The sequence below is a fragment of the Cryptomeria japonica genome, chromosome 6, assembly GCF_030272615.1.
Source record: "Cryptomeria japonica chromosome 6, Sugi_1.0, whole genome shotgun sequence".
NCBI classification, from domain to species: domain Eukaryota; kingdom Viridiplantae; phylum Streptophyta; class Pinopsida; order Cupressales; family Cupressaceae; genus Cryptomeria; species Cryptomeria japonica.
In genome coordinates, this window is record NC_081410.1 from 31092915 (window position 1) to 31114304 (window position 21390).

At 38.2% G+C, this 21390-nt stretch overlaps 1 protein-coding gene across 1 annotated transcript; it reads right to left on the reverse strand.

Annotated features, from left to right (window-relative positions):
• Positions 1–1773: 1773 nt before the first annotated feature.
• Positions 1774–2926, reverse strand: LOC131876475 (uncharacterized). Its single transcript, XM_059221888.1, has 3 exons — positions 2623–2926; positions 2192–2534; positions 1774–2047 (listed from the first exon to the last, which is right to left on the reverse strand). The coding sequence occupies exons 1-3, from the start codon at positions 2924–2926 to the stop codon at positions 1774–1776; spliced, it is 921 nt and encodes a 306-aa protein (XP_059077871.1).
• Positions 2927–21390: the final 18464 nt, after the last annotated feature.

The window sequence follows — 21390 nt, forward strand, 5'->3', positions numbered from 1 at the left end:
ATTGTTCCAACAAATCTAAGATTCCCATTCCTTCGTCTTGGGATCCCTTTCCAAAAGGGTGATCCCCACTTTCACCAAGTAACAACCATTCTTCGACCCGCACCAAATAATTTCATCCTCCTCCTTTGAGAAAGAAACCTCACGGTTACCCATGATCTTGCGCAGATACCTTTCCTCCGCTTCGCCCAAATTTAAATCCCAAGGGTCTTTCCAGCTCCTTATCTGCCCCGGCAGGGGCGTATCATTCGACAAAAAATCGCACACCTTAGAGCCCCAAACCTGTCCAATCTTTAAAACTGTCTACTGAAGAGCCTGGGATTCTAGAGATGGATGTCCATCCCAAGAATCCTGCCAAAAGTTCGCCTTACGCCCATCACCAATACGCCAAGAAATGTGATTTGTTATCAGGCTTCTACAACTCACCAAAAAATTCCTCAAAGTTGACCCTCTTGGGGGATCTCTCACTGTTAGGATCCTTTCCTTTTCCTTGCTATCCAAATACTTAGCTTGTAAAATTCTGACCCATCTTTGTTCTGGTTTACTACACATTTGCCAAACCAACTTAGCCCCCATGGCCTCATTAATAATCTTCCAATCACGGAGTCCCGCCCCTCCCCCACCTTTGGGTTTACAAACTCTATCCCAAGCCATGAGAGAAACTTTATTCTGATCCTGACTACCATTCCACAAAAACTTCCTCATCTTCTGCTGCATATTCTTGATGATAGAGGCTGGTAGTTTGAAGCAAGCCATTGGGAAAATAGGCATAGCCGAAACAACTGTCTTCAGCATTAGGATATGCCCAGCAAAAGAAAGCCACTTACTCTTCTAGCCCTCCATCTTAGCTTTACAACCATCAAGCAACCCTTTCCACATTTCCGACTTTCCTGCTCCAGCAAAGAGCGACATGCCAAGGAACTTACTAGGGAGTTGACCAATCTTTATCCTGAACACTCTAGCAATAGCTCTTTGTGACCAACCTTCCGTATGAAAGAAAAAAACCTCTGATTTGAGCCAGTTTATCTCCTGACCAGTCGCTCCCGAGAATCTATCCAAGAATTTCTTCATGACCGAGGCCTCACGCATAGAAGCAACACCGAAAAGACAAGTGTCATCCACAAACTGAGAATGAGTTGTGGGGACAACCCTTTGAGCAATCTCAATACCCTTCCACAACCCTTGATCTCTCTTACTAGCAATCGATTGCCCAAGAACTTCAACCATCAAAATGAAGAGAAAGGGGGATATTGGATCCCCTTGCCGAATACCCCTAGACGTTGAAAAGAAGCCATGAGGGCTGCCATTAACTAAAACCGAAGTTGAGAACTGCATAATCATATTGGAAATCCACTTAATCCAGGACTTACCAAAACCAAATCTTTCCAACACAGCCACAAGAAAAGACCTGTCCACCCTATCATAGGCTTTCCGGATATCAAGCTTTAAAATCATTCTCCTTTGTCTACCCTTCATTGCCGTATGAATAGCTTCATGGGCTACAATCACCCCATCCACAATATTCCTTCCAGGGGTAAAACCACTTTGCTCACAGGAGATCAACTTATCAAGAATTAACTTAAGCCTATTGGCAACAACTTTAGAAATGATTTTGTAGATGGTGTTGCACAATGAAATAGGACGAAACTCCTCCATCCCAACCGACTTGGCCTTTTTAGGAATGAGCGCCACCATCGTACAGTTGAATTCCTTCAAAACAAAGCCTATGGATCTAGACTCTTCAACCATTGCAAGCAGCTCTTCTCCAAGCACCTCCTAGAAGGATTGGAAAAAGAACGCTTGAAACCCATTTGGGCCTGGTGCCTTCTCCCCACCCAACCCAAACACCGCGGCTTTAACTTCCTTCAGTGAAACAGGCTCCTCCAGCATGGAGTTGTCCTCCCTAGAAACTAAAGGAGGGATCAGCTCCAGAAGCTCCACTTGAACCCCCAGCTGGGCTATCCCATTCTTCTTCCACAAATTTTCAAAGAAACTCACAACCTCTTTACCTATACTATCTGGGTCTTCAACAACCGAACCATCCTCAAGCCTCAAAGAAAGAATTTTGTTAAGACTTCACCTCGCTTTCACCGAACTATGAAAGAATTTTGTATTTCTGTCACCCTCTTTCAGCCAATTAACACACAACTTCTATTTCCAATAGATCTCCTCTCTTTGCAAAATTTCTCCATACCTACTAAGAAGGTCTTTTTTCGTCAGGAAATCCACTTCATCCATTCCATCTGCCATGACTTTAGCATTCAAGGCCCCCAGATCACCTTCTAGTCTTCTCTTCTCATCAAAAATATTACCAAACACCTCCCTATTCCAAGATTTTGAATTCTGCTTCACATAGCTAAGCTTTTTGAAAAATTGATAGGCCAGAAACCCTTCCACCACTGGGGCTTCTTTCCACCACCCCACTACCAACTCTTTAAAACTCGGTTCCCTAAACCACATCTTTTCCATCTTGAAGGGACATCGAATTGGCACAACATCATTCTGCACAACCAAGGAGACCAGAAAATGGTTTGACCCTGAGATGGCAAGTACCTCAGCCTAAAAAACAACAGGGGCAACACTCCAATCTCCATCTATCCAATTTCTCAGCAATATTGGAAAAACCTCTACGCCTATTAGTCCAAGTAAAACCCCCTCCTTTAGCAACCACTTCTAGAAGAGCATTGTCATTAACAAAGGATTGGAAATCCAAATGTGACTGACTCAATCTCCTCACCCCTCCACGCTTCTCAGAGGAAGAGAGGGTGGCATTGAAATCTCCAGCCACGATGGCTAGAAGGGGCCTCACTTCCTCAAGGCGCCTGGAGACCTCCTCCCATAATCTACACTTCTCTATAGCCAAAGTCGGCCCATAGACATTAACAAGAAAGCAAGAGAAATTCACAGTCTTCGAAATCACCTTAACCATCTGCCAATTCTTAGAGCTTGACACAACTTCCACATGAACAACCAACGGGTTCCACAGAATGTCCAAACCACTTGACACCCCATCTAAATCCACAAAGTGACCAAACCATTTCTGCCTAACCCCAAAGATGCAAGCAACAACATCATGACCCAACTTAGTTTCTTGAATACAAATTACTTCCGGCTTGGCCTGGTCAAAACCTCTTTTGACCAGACAATGCTTGTTAGGGGCATTGTAGCCCCTGACATTCTAGGTTAGGAACTTCATTGCTGCCCAGGAGAGAATAAGTCTATCCCGGATCTCAGAAGCCTTGTCTAGCCCTTCATGTTGCCTGCTTCCTCAAGCATTTTCTGTCTATTCTTTCTTCCTCTCAAATTTCCTTTAGACTTAGGGGGGTTTAAATTAGACTGTTTGATGGCCCTAACTTCTGACTCCCCTACTTTTGCCAACAGTCCCAGAGAATCGTCACTTAAACCTTCCTCCTCCTTAGACTCCAACTCTCATGTAGCTCCATTGCCCTTGCTCGGGGACATGTGAATGTCCTTGTATCTGATTAAATTTCCTTTTGCATTCTCACTAGAGTCCTCAACCACTACCAGTAACTTTGCACTTTCACCCATCTCCTGATGCTTCAACCCATCCGCCGAGGTGTTGTAGAATCTATGCTGAGATGGATACCCTCCCCCTATATCGCTTTCCTTTTCAACAGGCCCAACACCTATCTCCAACTGCTTCCCTACAATTTGAGAAACACCATCCCATCCACTGCCCTTACACACTTGATCCTCTTTTTCTTCTCCCAAACTACATCCTTGCCTGTGAGAGACCTCAACAACCTGTTCGTGCAATCCACCCGCCACCAGCGCAATGGACTTATCTCCATCCAACACAGAGGCCTGGAGCAGCTTCTCCTGACCTGGGTTGGAGTCAAAAAGTTCTTCCACCCCTACTTGCAAATCTGAGCAAAGGCGGATGACCTCATCGCTTGCAGCCTCCGATACAAAACTCGGATTGATCATTCCCAAGCTCTGATCTGCAACTGCACCAACTAATAGCTTCTCCTCCAAAGCACGATCTACCTTTCCTTTAACCTTTTGACCTGACAAACAGTCTCGATCCTCATGGCCCCATTCTTTACAAATCTTGCACTTGACTATGATTTCCTTGATTTCTATATCTTGTCTCCATACTCCTTCTGGAGACCTCATTTCAACAACCTTTGGTATCCCAAGATGCGGCTTCCACATGACATAGATCCGTGCATACATGCATGAACTGAGCTTATCAACCGCTTCATCTGACTTGATAAATCTCCCTATTTTCTCCCCTACACTCTTAAAGATTTCCTCCTTCCAATACTCATGAGGGAGATTGTACAGTCTTATCCACACAGGGATTTCCTCAATAGTAGCTTGTCTTGGGTCGAAATTAGGGGTCCAATCCCTTATATAAAATCCAACTCCTGACATCAAATACAACCCCGAGTCCATCAAAGCAGTCTTCTCCTTAGTCGAGCCAGCAATGATAAGAGAAAACCCATTAGTAAGAGTTTTTATCTCAAAGTGGTTACCCCATTCTTCATTGACCCAGTTTCTCACTCTGGGAAAAGCTGGCCATTCACCTCCCCATTTCATGAAGAAGGCTCTTTCGCGCAGAAAAAGTACCGATTCCTTCCAGGCCTCCAATTCAATGCAGATACTTACGGACCTATTCTCAGTCGTTGTCGTTATCCCACCCAGAGAGGGGTCTTTCAGGGGGCGCTAGAGTTTCTTCTTTATCCTTTCCTCCGACTGCTGTTTGGTCCATTTCGGGAAGTTCAGATACCTTGAATGGCCCCATTTGGCTTTATCGTGCTCAAAAGGAAAACAGTTAGTCCCCCTATTGCGAGCCTCCCTCCGACTCCTTCCCGACTCTTGTCAATGCCACTGGTTTGAACGCGGAGGACACCATGGCCGCCGATACACCCTCTGTCCAAAGTCCTGATCCCATCCCCGCACTTGAGCCACACCTCCACCTGGAAACCCTAGCATCCTCAAATTTGTCTCCATCCCTCTCGTTCAAGATTATTTATTTATTAAGTTAAATTTAATTTTAATTATTTATGTCTTTTTATGGAATTACAAATACTAATTAAAAGATGTTAGAATTAATCTGTATTTTTTGTCTTATTAAAATTGTTTATTGTAGAGTAATTAAATATTTATAATTTATTTTGAATTATATAATAAAATAAATTCTGACTTAAAACCTAAATTAAACGTTTAGAACAAGAGAGCAACCAACTATTAATTAGTCATTTCATACCAATAATTTAGGGATAGTTGCATCCTCAAAGCGTTATACTGAGGGTAACATGTCATTTGATTATTATCTTCATCTATATCTCTCTTCAAACGATCTATATCTCCTTACCTCTCCCTATATCTCTCTCATTTCCCCCTCTATCCTTCCCACTCTATCTATCTCTATATCTCTCCCCCTCTCCCTCACTATATGCACAGACACATAATCCCTATTTCTCCCTCTCCCTTACTATATCTCTCTATCTCTAGATCTTATACACTCCTCTTCTTTCATCTCCTACTCTCTCTCTCTCTCTATCCCTCTCTAGCTCTTCACATATCACCTCATATATCTTTATCTTTTTCTATCTCCCCCTCTCTCATTGTTGCCCTCTTTCTATCTCTATGTCTCCCTCTTGTTAGAGTCACTGATGGACTCAATCTCCCAAGATCACCTGCAAAACCAAGATCAACCTTCTACACGAGAGAAACAAAGAGGATGAAATGTTGAAACATGGTTCTAATAATAGACTGATGATATTATCACACCCCAAAAGATAAAATATGGATCAACACTCCCTTGTATTGACTGAGCTGATATGAACTCAATTGAGTTAGCTCTGAATTAGTTCATAAGGGAGAGGTGAGTACTGATTATATGGCAAAATGTGGGCACATAATTCCAAGAGGAATAATAACTCCCAAATAACCAAATTTGGTCGGAGTTGTGCCTACTTGGAAAATGCCAAACATGTGGCAAAGCAACTCAAGTAGGGAAATGGTAATGGGGAGGTGGCAAATGAGTCCAAAAGAGGGCGTGACATTCAACCACCCAAATGTGCGTGTGAGTGACACATGTAAATGTAGGACTATGCCATGTGTCCTCATATAAACCATCTTAATATAACCTAAGTATGCTTAATAATGTGTAGAAAAAATAAATATAAAAATCTACACTAACACCTCTCCCCCTTTCTATCTCCTTCCATCTCTTCCTCTCTCACACTACCTTTATATTTTACAAGTCATATCTACTCTCTCCTTTCTATCCCTATCTTCATATCTTTTCATCCCTATATATCCCTCTCTCCCTCTTTCTATCTTATCTCTTCCTCTCTTCCTCTCTTCCCATTGCCCCCTCTTCTTATATCTCTCTACTTCTACTCTTTCAGATGTGTCTACACATACACTCTCTGCTTCTCCCTCTGTATATCAGTTTTATCTCTCTATTTTTCCCCTTCCCTATTTCTCTCCCTCTTTCTGAGGTCTAAACCTTTTTGTTTATTACTTGTCTTTGTCGCCTTCTTTATCTCTTACTCTTTCCCCCTCTATCTCTATTTCCATACATCTCTCTCCCCCTCTGTATCTCTATATCATTATCTTTACCTCTCCCTCTTATTCACTCTATCTTTCTTGCACGATATCTCGTGTTCTCTATTTCTCTCAGTCTCTCACTCCTCTCTATCTATTTATATGCATATATCTTTATATCTTCATATCCTTTTCTATCTATATTTCCCTTTATCTATATCAGTCACTCTTCCTTTCTCTATCTATTGATCTATCTTTCATCTATCTCTTTATATATATATATATATATATATATATATATATCCCCCCTCCCCTGGACCTCCATCTCTCTATCTTCTCCTCTCTATTTCTCCCATCTCTCCCTCCCTCATTCACTTCCGATCCCCTCCCCCCCCTCTCCTCTCTCTCTCTCTCTCTCTCTCTCTCTCTCTCTCTCTTCCTGTATATCTCTATATTTCTCTTCTAATATATGTGCATTTCTCCCTATATCTCCCCCTATTTATCTCACCCTCTTTCCATCTCTATTTGTCTATCTCTAGTTCTCCTTGTTTTTCAATCTCTTTATCTCTCTCCCTCTACCCTATCTCTATATGTCCTTATATATCTATCTCTCAAACTCTATCTCACCATCTATTTATATCTATAGATATAAATATATTGTGAGATAGATTTTGAGAGATAGATCTCTCTCAATCTCTTCCTCTATATCCCCCTATCTTTCTATCTTTCTATCTCCCTCTACCTCTCTCTATCTCTCTATCTATTTTCCCTCTTCCTCTCTTTCTCTATCTTCTTCTCTCCCCTATATGTCTAGACATGCATCCTTCTATCCATCCATCTCTCTCCCTCTCTCTCTCCTTTTTTTAGACCTCTATATTTATATCTCTTTTCCTTTCTATATCTATCTATGCCTATCACTTCTTTTATCTATCCCTCTATCTCTATCTAGTTATCTTTATCTCTCTCTACCACTACATCTCTCCCTCTCTTTATATATCACTTACTATCTCTATCTTTATCTTTTTATCTCTCCCTCTATTTATTTTTCTTTTCCATCTTTATCTATTCCTCTCCTCTTTCTCTTTTATCTCTCCATATATCTCTCCTCCTCGCCATATTCCTCTCCTTATTCTCCATCTCTATCTCCAACTCTATCTATATCTCTATCTTTATCTCTTTATCCATCTCTCTCTCGCTCTTCCCCCCCTCCATCTCTCCCTCTTTCTAGCATTATCTCAATTTCTTTCTCGCTCTCACCATATTCTGTTGGTAATGAAATTTGATTTTCTTGTCAATTTAAAGGTTTTGTTTCCGTTATGATTGGATCATTGTAGGTGGATGCATAGTTGACTTGAAACTACCATCTCTCTAATGAGAACTTCATTGCACAAACAACATTATGAACTACCAAGTGACCTCATGTACTACCCAATTATATACAAAAAGAATAGACTATTTTTTTCCTTAATTGACCTTACACACCTCTTTTGACATACCCATTGCAAACCAAGGTGCAATTGCTAGTATTATATTATTGTGAAAGTGTAATATTATGTGAACATAGATATTTAGTAGTGAAAAAACGAGGGAGATAATCAAGATGGTTGAATAACCCACATAGATTTAAAATAAGAAGTTAATAAAGTAGTTAAAGGAGTTAATATTATTCATTCTATATAGTTGTAGAAGCATTGAACAAGTGTATAATCTCTATCAAGAGCATGATACTTCTATTATATCATGGCTCAAAACTATTTTCCATGATTGCATGGTCAAGTCATATGATGCCTCATTGTTGTTGAATGAGTCAGAGTGTGGTATATAAGAAGGCATCTAATAGAAGCTTCAAATTGGATAGAGTGGAGTTGGCCGAGTGCAAGAAACATGGCATTACGGTGGGCAATACTCTTAATGTATTGATTGACTATTGATGTGGTGGATCTAGCCATGGGTCTCATGCTCGATTCCCTTTGCCAAATTTCTACTTATGATTGCTATGTTCATCAAGGCCTATGGCAACATAAGAGAGAATGTAAGTATGGAAAATGTGTTGGAATAGTTGGAATTGGATGTATTGGTTCAACTATAGATAAGAAAGTATAAGATTTTGATTACAACATTGCCTACTACTCAAAGTCTAGAAAAAATTTATGCATCTTTCATTATTTATTCATTTTATAGAATCCATTTTTCTATGAAAGTGTATTTTGGAGTGCATGTTTGCTATTATGTGACACTCTCATGGTTTGTAAAAGAGTTCACATCAAAGGGGACATTCTAAAAATGACCCTCCAAGTCAAATTTGTTAAGTAGAAGATCATTTGGAGGCAAGAGGCAACAAAGGAAAGAGGATACTTAGCGATCTCTTGTGAATCATCAATGATGATAACACTTATTCGTGTTGGTGGCATTTTATTTTATATTGTGTAATAATTGGAGATCGAGTGACATGATCAACAAAAAAAGGTTATTCCTATTCATGTGTGTCATTTCCTTATGTAATCTCCTAGTGTCAAAAAATGTAATGAGCAAAAACACTAGTCTAGTGTAGTTCGTGGATCTTGAAAAGGTTAGTGGTAATCCAAAGAACCATATGAGGTGAATAAATGAGCGTGTTCTTGTTCATGTCAAAATTTGTGATGAACTTGTGTAAAATCCATGAAAGGTTGATGAGAGGTGCCTTTTGCTTAAATCAAGATTATGAGATAGAATTATTAAAGTTTGAAAAGATGAGAAACAATTGTATAGGAGAGAAATTGACTATAGAGATTCTCTAACTGTCAGACTTCTTGGAAGTATGGTTCACTAGAAGTAAAAGGAAACAAGTTCTCATATGTAGGTGATCATGTGTAGAAAAACCCAAATAGTAGTATGTAGACCTAAAAGTATGCATAGACATATGATTTTGTTTCTAGTTCATGTGATGTACTTTCTCCCGATCTTCACACTAAGAGGGGTGTTAAGAATTAGTTTTCACACAAGTGTTTAGGTTAAGTAAATATAAGAATGTTCTCAACCTTGATTTCCATTTATCGTATGTTGTGACCGCATAATCCTACACTAGTCTAATTTATGCTCTCTATATTATTTATATTTTTCATTTATACTAACTATGGTCACAATTATTAGTAGCAAGTCACTTCATTTTGCATATCATTTATGTCAGCACTAGAAAAATAATGAGAGAACTTAGCAGTTATTATGAGGGATGGTAAAATTGCAGCTATAATGATAATAATTCTCACCATACAGTTCTTGACCAATTTTTTAATCTCTATTATTTTGAACGAATTATTTAAACTCATTTCTTCACACAAAGTTTATTCACCCATCTTCACAAAAGATGGCCCTTTTCACACAATTTCTTGAGCTAAGTCATGAAGAGATAGATCAATTTTACAAATACTCAAGGTAAAATATGTCTTGGAGAATTATTCGATAGAAAGTTGGGTAATGAGGACTTAAAATGGAGGAGTGAAATATTAAAATCCAAGCTTTTGTAATTAGGCTCTCAACTTACCTTGATTGCAAAACAACTTTCCTTATACTAATTAACTTTTTCATTGCCCTATTACTTGTGACTTTCTATTAGCTATTACTTGTAACTTGCATCTCAACCACAAGGTTGTGCACTTACTCTTTAAATGACACATCTATTAGGAAATTCAAACTAGCTTGCTAATGTGTGTCTAGTAATCAAGATATTATTTTATCAATTGTTTACATGTGAATTCATAAGGTTTTTTAGACTAGGGAAACTACATATGTTTATCCAAAATAGTTTTATATCAATTAACAGGCATAATAATCACAAATCAATGGAATCCTTAAGCATTCATAGATATTTATAAGCCATTATCAATTAAAAATAAGATATGATAATAATACATTGTCACCAAGGTTAATATCACAGATATTATGAATGTACATTAATTATCCTGTTTTGGGTCAAACGTCTCATTAATAATCAAGGCAATTTCATGAGGGACTGCAACAAATAAATTTGCAATTGATTCCTCCATTTTAGTTGAAGAAGGGAGGACATAATCTTATAGTAGCAAAGTTCCTCATAACTTCCTAAAGAAGTATTAACTATTCAAGATTTATATTTTATATGTGGACCTTATTCTTGATTTCTTCTCTTCTTCTCACATTTTTCTCCTCACTTTCTAGCATCTTCCTTCTTTCCTCTCATGTACTTCCCTTCCTACACATTACTCTGCATTCCCTTTTCTTCCAACTCTCTCTTTGATCTCTCCAACCAACTACATTTGTTTAAAGGTTTTTGATAGCTTTTCAACAAAACCATTTCATGCATTTTCTACAACCATTATGATGCACGAGAATATACTCATTACACCCACCTAGACATTCTTCCTCATCGTTCTTCTCTCTATTTTTTAAAATATTTTTTCTCATTCCCCTCACTTCATTATCTTCCCTTCCTCTCTGCACTTTTCTTTTGTACGAACTAACTCAACTATTTTCATGGTCTCTCCCCCTCTCCTCCCTCAACCTTAAACCATATACACTAAGCAACATATTAATTCTAGAAAACGTCAGTCAACTTTGAGTGTTTAACACTTTTAAGTCTAAAAGTCAAAATGTAGTGTGTGATTTAAGTTGTTTGCTCCATTATTGTTGTGCAAACGGAAGCAAAAACCCCATATAGTTAAATATTGTAGAACAAGTTATATACAAAGAAATATTGCAGAAAAGAAATGAAACACAAAACAACACACAAGACACAAATTTACGTGGTAAAACCTTGAAAAAATGCCAAGGAAACATCCACGGGGCAAGGTATAGGTATTCTTATTTCTTAGGAGAAAATAATTACAAACTTCACAACTACTACTCTCTTGCAATCTTGATGCAGGGGCATCCCGAAAATTCATCCAGTTGGATAATTTAGCAGTGAGTTGCTTGGAGATTGTTGTGTTTCTTCATTTTTGCAAATTTAGAGTTGCGGATATGGATTTAGCATCTGGAGATCGTTGTCTTAAACATATTTGAGATTCATGGCATTTGGGTTTGATCCCAGTGAGATATCAATTCCACTATGGTTCCAAATCGGCTTGTTCTTGCTGTGTTGAGTTGGTAGAGTGTGAATTGGGTTGCAGATGGTTTCTATAACTTGCAGATCATATGATAATGTTGTTTTGGACCTAGCCAATGTTTGTGGAGTTTCGCGTGAATTTATAAGCATTTTTGGATGTGTTCTTGGTGATTTGACCGACATGTTTATGTTTACACGTTTCATCATAAACCAGAACATTTTGGCCGACTTGATTAAGTTGGTGAGGCTTGCGAATGGTATAAAAGGGAAGTAAAGAGATTCATTTGAATAGACAGAGACCCGCAAAAGATAAGAATCAAGAAAAATTTAGATTCCAGAGGATTGTAGTATTCTGGTCAGGTGGATTGACGCCCAGATCAACAAAGCATTGCCTGAGGCAGAGTTGTGGAGCAGATGATCTACAAATCATAGATTTGAATTATTTGAATGATTTTGTTATCTTGGGCTACGGCTTAACACTTGTAAATCCTAAGGGCATATGTAATTCATTAAATTACTATAAGGATTGCTCTTTTTCTATTTTCCCCGGTTATATATTGTGTTGTGTGAACCGGTTACCAGTATCTTTCATGGTGTTTATGTTTTAGGTTGCAAGGTGGGCCTGCCCTTCATTGGACCTCCCTACCTTGACTGCATCAGATGGTATCAGAGCTGGTTATGAACCTGTTGGTGGAGGAAGAGTTGGTTGTGATCCGGTTGGATGAAAAGAACTTGAGGGAGCTTGAAGACTTGTTCAGATCACCAAACGTTGAGGCAATGCAAGGCTTGCAAGCATACCATTGAACCTAGGAGCATGAGCTTGAGGTAGTTGACAGGTGGACTTGAACAAATCGCCGAATTGAGGTAGGTTGCAAGTACCTGTGAACATATCACTAAAACAGATTTGATGTAGAATTGGTTGTGGCATGTTGAAGATCAAGTGATGGGACTCCCTTTTCAATTAACCTCGAGAGTTTGATGTAGGGGCATCCTAGAAATTCTTCCAATTGGAGCAATTAGCAATGAGTTGCTTGGAGATTGTTGCATTTCTTCATATTTGTGAATTTAGAGTTGCGGATTTGGATTTAGCATTTGGAGATCATTGTCTTAAACATATTCGAGATTCATGGAATTTGGGTTTGATTCCGGTATGGTCTAGATTGGCTTGGTCTTGCTGTGTTGAGCTGGCAGAGTGTGAATTGGGTTGCAGATGGTTTCCGTAAGTTGTAGATCATATGGGAGTGTTGTCCTTGGTCGATGTTCATGGAGGTCCGTGCGAATTTCTAAGAATTTTTGGATGTGTTCTTGGTGATTTGACTAACGTGTTTGTGTTTGCACATTTCATCATAAACCGAAGCATCTTGGCCGACTTGATTAAGTTGTTGAGGCTTGCAGATGGTCTAAAGGGGAAGTAAGGAGATTCATTTGAACATACAAAGATCCATGAAAGATAAGAATAATGAAAGATGTAGATTCTAGAGAACTACAATGTTCTGGTCTGGTGGCTTGAGGCCCAGATCAACAGAGCATTATCGGAGGCAAAGTTGTTGAGCAGATGATCTATGGATCATAGATTTGAGTTGTTTAAATGATTTTGTTATCTTGGGTTGCGGCCTAGCACTTGTAAAGCCTAAGGGCATATGTAATTCATTAAATTATTATAAGGATTTCTCTTTTTCTATTTTCCCCGGTTATATCTTGTGTTGTGTGAACTGATTACTGATATCTTTCATGGTGTTTATGTTTTAGGCTGCAAGGTGGGGCTTCCCTTCATTGGACCTCCCTACCTTGTCTGCATTGAATGGTATCATAGCTAGTTATGAACCTGTTGATGGAGGAAGAGCTAGTTGTGAACCGGTTGGATGAAAAGAACTTGAGGCATCTTGAATCCTTGTTTAGATCATCGAACATTAAGGCAATGCAAGGCTTGCAAGCAAACCGCCAAACCTAGGAGCATGAGCTTGAGGCAGTTGACAGGTGGACTTGAACAGATCACCGAATTGAGGCAGGTTGCAAGTACTTGTGAATAGATCATCGAAATAGATTTGATGTAGCATTGGTTGTGCCATGTTGTAGATCAAGTGATGGGACTCACTTTTCAATTAACCCCGAGAGTCTGATACAGGGGCATCCTATAAATTCATCTAGTTGGAGCAGTTAGCAGTGAGTTGCTTGGAGATTGTTGTGTTTCTTCATGTTTGCGAATTTAGAGTTGTGGATTTGGATTTAGAATCTGGAGATCGTTGTCTTAAAAATATTCAAGATTCATGGCATTTGGGTTTTATTCAAGTGAGATATCAATTCCAATATGGTTTTGGATTGGCTTGTTCTTATTGTGTTGAGCTGGCAGAGTGTGAATTGGGCTACAGATGGTTTTTGTAACTTGCGAATCATATGGGAGTGTTGTTTTGGACTTGGCCGATGTTCGTGGAGGTTCATGCAAAGTTATAAGCATATTTGGATGTGTTCTTGGTGATTTGACTGACGTGTTTGTGTCTGCACGTTTCATCATAAACCAAAGCATTTTGACTGACTTGATTAAGTTGTTGAGGCTTGCGGATGGTATAAAGGGGAAGTAAGGAGATTCATTTGAATAGACAAAAATTTGTGAAAGATAAGAATCAGGAAAGATGTAGATTCCGGAGGACTGCGGTGTTCTGGTCTGGTGGACTGAGGCCCGGATCAACAGAGCATTACCAGAGGCAGAGTTGTTGAGCAAATGATCTGCAGACCATAGATTTGAGTTGTTTGAATGATTTTGTTATCCTGGGTTGTGGCCTAGCACCTGTAAAGCCTAAGGGCATATGTAATTCATTAAATTATCATAAGGATTGCTCTTTTTAAATTTTCCCCGATTATATCTTGTGTTGTGTGAACTGGTTACCAGTATCTTTCATGGTGTTTATGTTTTAGGCTGCAAGGTGGGGTTGCCATTCATTGGACCTCCCTACCTTGACTGCATCAAGTCTAAATTTGCAAAAAATAACAACAATAGTTAGATCATTTTTCCTTCACAAGCAACATAGATATATACAAAAAATCTTCCAAATACAACCGCCACCAACATAGAAATAACCCACTCAACTCCTTAAAATAAAGTAGGAACTTTCTCACAAAGAAGAACTGTTTAAAAGAGTGTATGAACTTTCTCACAAAGAAGAAGTGCTATTCTGAAGGTGAGAAGATATTAGGGATTTATGATTTCTATTGTTTCCATGTTTCTAATTTTTGCCATTGTCTAACAATCTCCACCTTGACAACAATTTACTTGATACATGCTCAAAACCACCATCAGCCCTTTTGCAAGCCAAGAGAAGCCACGATCCACTTCAACTTCTCTACCAATATTGGTTTAGTAAACATTTCTACACAATTTTTAGGTGTATGAAATTTCTCAAGGATTACTCCACCTCCATCAATAACCTGCCATATAAAATGGTACTTAATTTCAATATGCTTGGTTCTACTGTGATAAACTAAATTTTTAGCCAAATGAATAGTACTTTTACTATCATAGAATACAATCACTTTGTCCTACACTTTTCCAAGCTCACCCAAAAAACCCTTCAACTAAATTGCCTCTTTACATGCATGTGAGACAACCATATACTTTGCCTCAGTTGTGGATAAAGCAACCGTTTCATGAAACTTTGACTTCCAACAAATAGCTCCACCTGCAAGAGTAAAGACATAACCTTATGTAGATTTCATTTTGTCCAAATCACCTACAAAATTAGATTCAACATAACCACATTGAACTACTGTAACCATCATAGGTGATATAATAATCACTTATGCCTCTGAGATACTGAAGCACCTATTTCACTATTGCCCAGTGCTCTTTACCTAGATTTGCCATGTATCTACTAACAACACCAATTGCATGTGAAATATCTGGTCTTGTACATACCATCGCATACATTAAACTTCCTACCACATTAGCATACGGTACATGAGACATATAATCCTTTTCTTTCTTAGTACTAGGACATAAACTTGAAGAAAGCTTAAAATGGGAAGCCAAAGGGATATTTATAGGTTTCACATCTTGCATACTAAATCTTATGAGGATCTTATCCACATATTTTTGTTGTGATAATCAAATCTTACCATGTTCCCTATCCTTGTGTATCTCAATGCCCAAAACTTGTTTTAATGCTCCTAGATCCTTCATATCAAATGTCATAGTGGTGCAGTCACGGTTGAGAGGGACCTCAATGAGATCTATTTGGACCATGCAACAAGAATAAACACAATGAAAGAAAGACAAGATGATGGAGGCAGTGTGGAATTGAATGAATTAGATCATGAAAATTGATTACAAATAACCGATAACATCCGGACTACAAGATTCGATTCACTGGCCTGCAACATACATGCTCAATTATAGAATCGGTCAACTCCGGACCTCTAAATATTAAGATACATCTTCTATATTCTCTCTAATGAATTATGATGCTTAATGAAATTGATTTATATGGTCTAGAGGGATCCACATCAGCCCAAGAGGGATGAAATACTGAAGAACAAGATCAAATGTCAAAAACCACTAGGTCGGCCTCCGCCAAAGAGAATCCTCTGAAAAAACCAAAGGAAAAGGTGTGGATCAAAGGGAAGGTCAACCACACGCCAAGGAACATTGGAATAAATGAACTGAAGCTCTGCAAGCTACATGAAGGATCCGCAAGATTCATCAATAGAAAATAGGCCCAAGCGGTTATGGTGTTCTAAGCCAGAAAAAAATCTCGAAATCCAGAAGCAATAACTTGCTGGAAAAAGATCTAGCCATCCCGCAGTTCAAGAATAAGGAAGATAATCATGTTTAAAAGAAAAATCTAGCTTTGCAAGATCCGGTGAGCAAATCCAAGGAAATGCCGGGAGAGATGCTAAAACTGCAAAACAAAAAATAAACTGAAAGGAAATGTTTTTTGGTTGATGCAAGATTGCCAAGAACCAGGGATGCTCCTACATCAGACATCCAAGGTTGTTTAAAAAAGTGAGTCTCTCACTTTACTGGGGTCAAAGGAAAACCAAGGCGGTCCACCTTTTCCTTTGAAATCCAAGATGAATCTTCATCTGGTCTGTCTTTCCATTTCACAAGATATTGATGGTATGATGAAAGAGTAAGTATCTGGTAGAATACTGAGAGGGGGGGTGAATCAATATATTGAAAAATTCATACAAATTTCCCAAACTCAAACTCAGTCAAACAAAGTAAACATATCCGAGTCAAGATCAATATTCATAAGAATACTTGACATCAACCGGTTTAATTTTTATGACAACTTTAATAGTAAACAACTTCAATCTTGTAAACATCAACAATGCTTCATCATAACTCAACATATTCAACTCTCAATGCTTCTACTTAACATGCCTTATCAGAAGTTAACCAAATCAACAAATAAGATCACAACCACAAAAGCATTCACCACTTGACACAAATGTTTATACATGGAAAACCCAAATAGGTAAAAACCATGGTGAGATGAGACTCACAAGGATAGCTATCTGAACTCTTCTGAAGTTCGCCTTGTTAGGAGCCAAAGATTTACAATAAGTCCTGTTAAGAACTAATTCCAGTTAGGAATCATCTGGTTAAGGGATTTACAAATATGCCTAGATGAAAAGCACAATACCCTGTTAGGAGTAACCTCACTGGAGGATTTAAGAATCCAAGCTAATGGACCACCTTTTTAGAGGATTTAATAAGTAACCAAGCTTGTTAGAGCTTACCCGGTTAAGGGATTTGACTTATGTTGTAATTGTTAGAAAACAACAGGTTTTCTTGATCTGTCTGAGTAGCACTACATTTGCTTGATCAGATCCTTCTAAGCTTCAATCTGCCTTCACTCAAAGTGCAGATCCATTCATTGATTAGGCAACTACACACTCAACAAGTTTCTATCAATCTTGCCAACAACCTTTACAAACAACTTCATCAACCTTAAATAGAAATTAATTAGGTCGGTAACACAACAAAAACCTAATTCTCATCACCGAGATTACAAACAAGTCGGTACAATCTTGACTGTTAGAAATCATGACAATCTCTTCACATTCTTCAAGAAAATTCCAACTATTCTATGATCGCCACTTCATCAGACTTTTTAACTCATCACGTGTTGTGCATTAGATGCAATCCACTTTGCTCCTTCCCTAAACAAAAAACAAATGTGCCAAAACAATTTGAACATATCCTCATTCAATGATCACATGTGTCTCCATCATTACCGCTTACCAGATAATAAACCATCAAACTTGATCGGTTAGAGTTTAACAACTGATAAGGTTTATCGGTTACATTACATATAAAGGTTTAGCCCTTTACACTTGTTCACTGGTTCAACTCACAAACTTTACATACCGGTTTACAACATCTTCCACAAAGCTCTTCTTACCAGTTACTACCCAATATAAAAAACAATAATACCAACAATAACATGAGTACCATTACCGGTTCAATTGACATCAATGACAACATATCATTAATGCAATCTCTATGTAAAATACCAACAAACTCAAAATGCCAACAAATACTCCTTGTATTGATTGCTCCGGGTGCTACGCCCAATCCTACTGTCCAAAATGTCTTCAATCTAATCTAGATCCTTTTGGGGTAACTGCTTCTCCAAGTCTACAATACTGTCTTCACTGAATTCTGATTCATGATATTGATGTAGATCTGCAATGTTGAATATAGGTGAAATAATCAAACTATCTGGTAACTCCACTTCATATGCATTTCTAGAACTGAACTTCCTCAAGATCTTGCAAGGTCCAAACTTTCTCATCTGCAACTTATTATAGGTTCCAATTGGAAATCTATCTTTTCTCGGATACACCATCACTTGATCGCCAATTTCAAATTCCTTATGTCTTCTATTCTCATATGCTTTCTCCTTATATTTTTTGTTCATGTCCTCCAATTGTTGTTTAACCTAAATATGTGAGGCCTCCATGTGATCTGCAAATTCTTCTACTTCTGCACTCTGCTTGTCTTCATTACTGATATCTCTCAATTCTGATATACCTCTAGGGTGTGCTCCAGTAACAATCTCAAAAGGTATTTTTCCGGTACTCCTATTTAATGAGTTATTGTAGGCAAACTCTGCTTGTGCAAGAATCAAATCCCAACTTTTGGTCTTCTCTCCAACTAAGCATCTCAATAAATTTCTGAAACTTCGGTTTACTACCTTTGTTTGTCCATCAGTTTGTGGGTGAAAAGTAGAACTAGATTTCAAATCTATCTTCATCTTCCTTCAAAGTGTTCTCCAAAATAACCAACAAACTTAGTGTCTTTGACTAAAATTATTCTCTTAGGCAATCCATGCAATCTCACTACCTCCTTAAAAAATAGGTCAGCTACATGCACCGCATCTAATGTTTTCTTACAAGGTATGAAATGAGCCATCTTCAAGAATCTATCCACTACCATAAATATTAAATCATTTCCTCTCTATGTCTTAGGTAATCCAAGTATGAAATCCATGCTTATGTCCTCCCAAGGTCTCTCTGGTACTGTCAAACGTGTATACAATCCCACATTCTGACTACTACCTTTTGCAACCTAACAAACTCTGTAGCTTTGCACAAATTTCCTGACATGCTTATGAATCTGAGGCCAAAAGTAACGTTCACTCACCAATGCTATTGTTTTGTCAACACCAAAGTGTTTGACTAATCCTCCACTATGCTTCTCCTTTATCAGATTTTTCCTCATAGAACTCTTAGGTATACACAACTGAACTCTTCTGAATAACATCCCATCCTGAATGAAATAGTCCAACCACTTACTTCTATCCATCATAACCGGTTCTCTAAATGCTTTCCAAGGTTCTACAAAAATCCGGGTCATCATCATACAAGGTCTTCAATTCCTCAAATCCTAACACTATCACTCTCATCTCGATCAATGAATTCCTCCTACTTAATGCATTCAACACAAAGGTGTAACTTTGCAATAACTCTACCCATCTCATATGTCTCTAATTTAATTTACTCTGACTGTTCAAATACAACAAGGCTTGATGATTAGTATACAACACAAATTGCTTAAGCAATAGGTAGTGTCTCCACTTCTTCAAGGCTTGAACTATAGCATAAAATTCTTGATCATACACCAAATATATGCTCTTGGCATCATTCAACTTTTCACTAAAATAAGCTACTACTCTCCCTTTCCAACTTAACACGGCTCCAATTGCATTTCCATTTGCATCACAGTCCACTTGAAATACTTTGTTGAAATCAGACAAAGCTAACACAGGTTGTTCAGTCATCTTCTACTTCAACAATTCAAAGCTCTTATTTTCTCTAGTGGTCCACTTGAATTCCTTCTTATCTCTTCTCATTGTCTCAGTCATAGGGCTACAAACTGAACTGAAATTTTTGATAAACTTCTGGTAGAAACTAGCCGATCCATGAAATGATCTTACCTCTCCAATGCTTTTTGGTGTAGGCCATTCAACAATTGCTCTTACCTTCTTAGGGTCCATCTTCAATCCATCTGCAAACATAACAAATCCCAAATAGACTAACTCTTCCTTCATGAAAGTACATTTCTTAAGATTTATTAGCAACTTCTCTCTCAACCACTGTAAAACTTGTCTTAAATGCAACAGATGGTCCTCTTTTGTCTTACTGAAAATTAGAATGTCATCCAAATATAAAATAACAAACTTACCCAATAATTTCTTCAATACCTCATTTATCAACCTCATGAAAGTACTTGGTGCATTTGTAAATCCAAAAGGCATCACCAACCATTAATATAATCCTTCGTTTGTCTTGAATTTTGTTTTCAACTCATCTGCTTCTCTGATTCTGATATGATGATATCCACTCTTCAAGTCTATCTTCGTGTAGTATTTGGCTCCACTCAAACAATCCATTATGTCATCCATCCTAGGCAAAGGAAACCAGTACTTCAATGTGATCTTTTTTATTGCTCTGGAGTCCCTACACATCCTCAATTCTCCACTCTTCTTAGGTGCTAACATTGCTGGTACTGCACATGGACTCAAACTGTCTCTAATCAAACCTTTCTTCAACAATTTATGCACTTGTCTATTTAGCTCCTCATTCTCTGCAGATGTCATCTAGTGTGCGGCTTTGTTAGGCAAACTAGCTCTGAGAACCATGTCCATGCAATGACTGATACTCCTCAAAGGTGGTAATCCATCAAGCACATTATCTGAAATAATGTCTTCATACTCTATTAGCAACTCCTTTATCTCATCTAGTTGTTCTTCATCATACTCTGGATCCTCAATCTTCTTAGGAACTAAGGCAAAACACACATTCTCATGTCCCATTCCATCCAAGATTTTCCTTCTATCCACCAAATAGATTCTGGCATTTGTACAAACTTCACTCTTCAGGGGATCCTCCAATGGTAACAAGGTTTGTTTCATCCCATTCTCCACAATAGTGTATATGTTCTTTCTCCCATCATGTATTGCCTGTCTATCAAACTGCCAAGGTCTACCCAACAAAATATGACAAATATCCATAGGCATAATATCACACAAAAATTCATCATGATAATTTCCAATTTTCATTTTCACCATGAATTTCTCATTCATGTACAACTTATGATCATCCTGAATCCATGCTGTTTGGTAAGGCTTATGGTGTTTCAATCTTTCCAAATTCAATTTATTTAGCATTTCTTCTGAAACAATATTGTTCGAACTAAAACTAACAATAACTACTTTATAACATCACTTACCAGATACCTTACACCTGGTCTTGAACATATTTATCCTTTGCAAGGGCTCTTCATCCTCTCTGGTATGACATAAGGATCT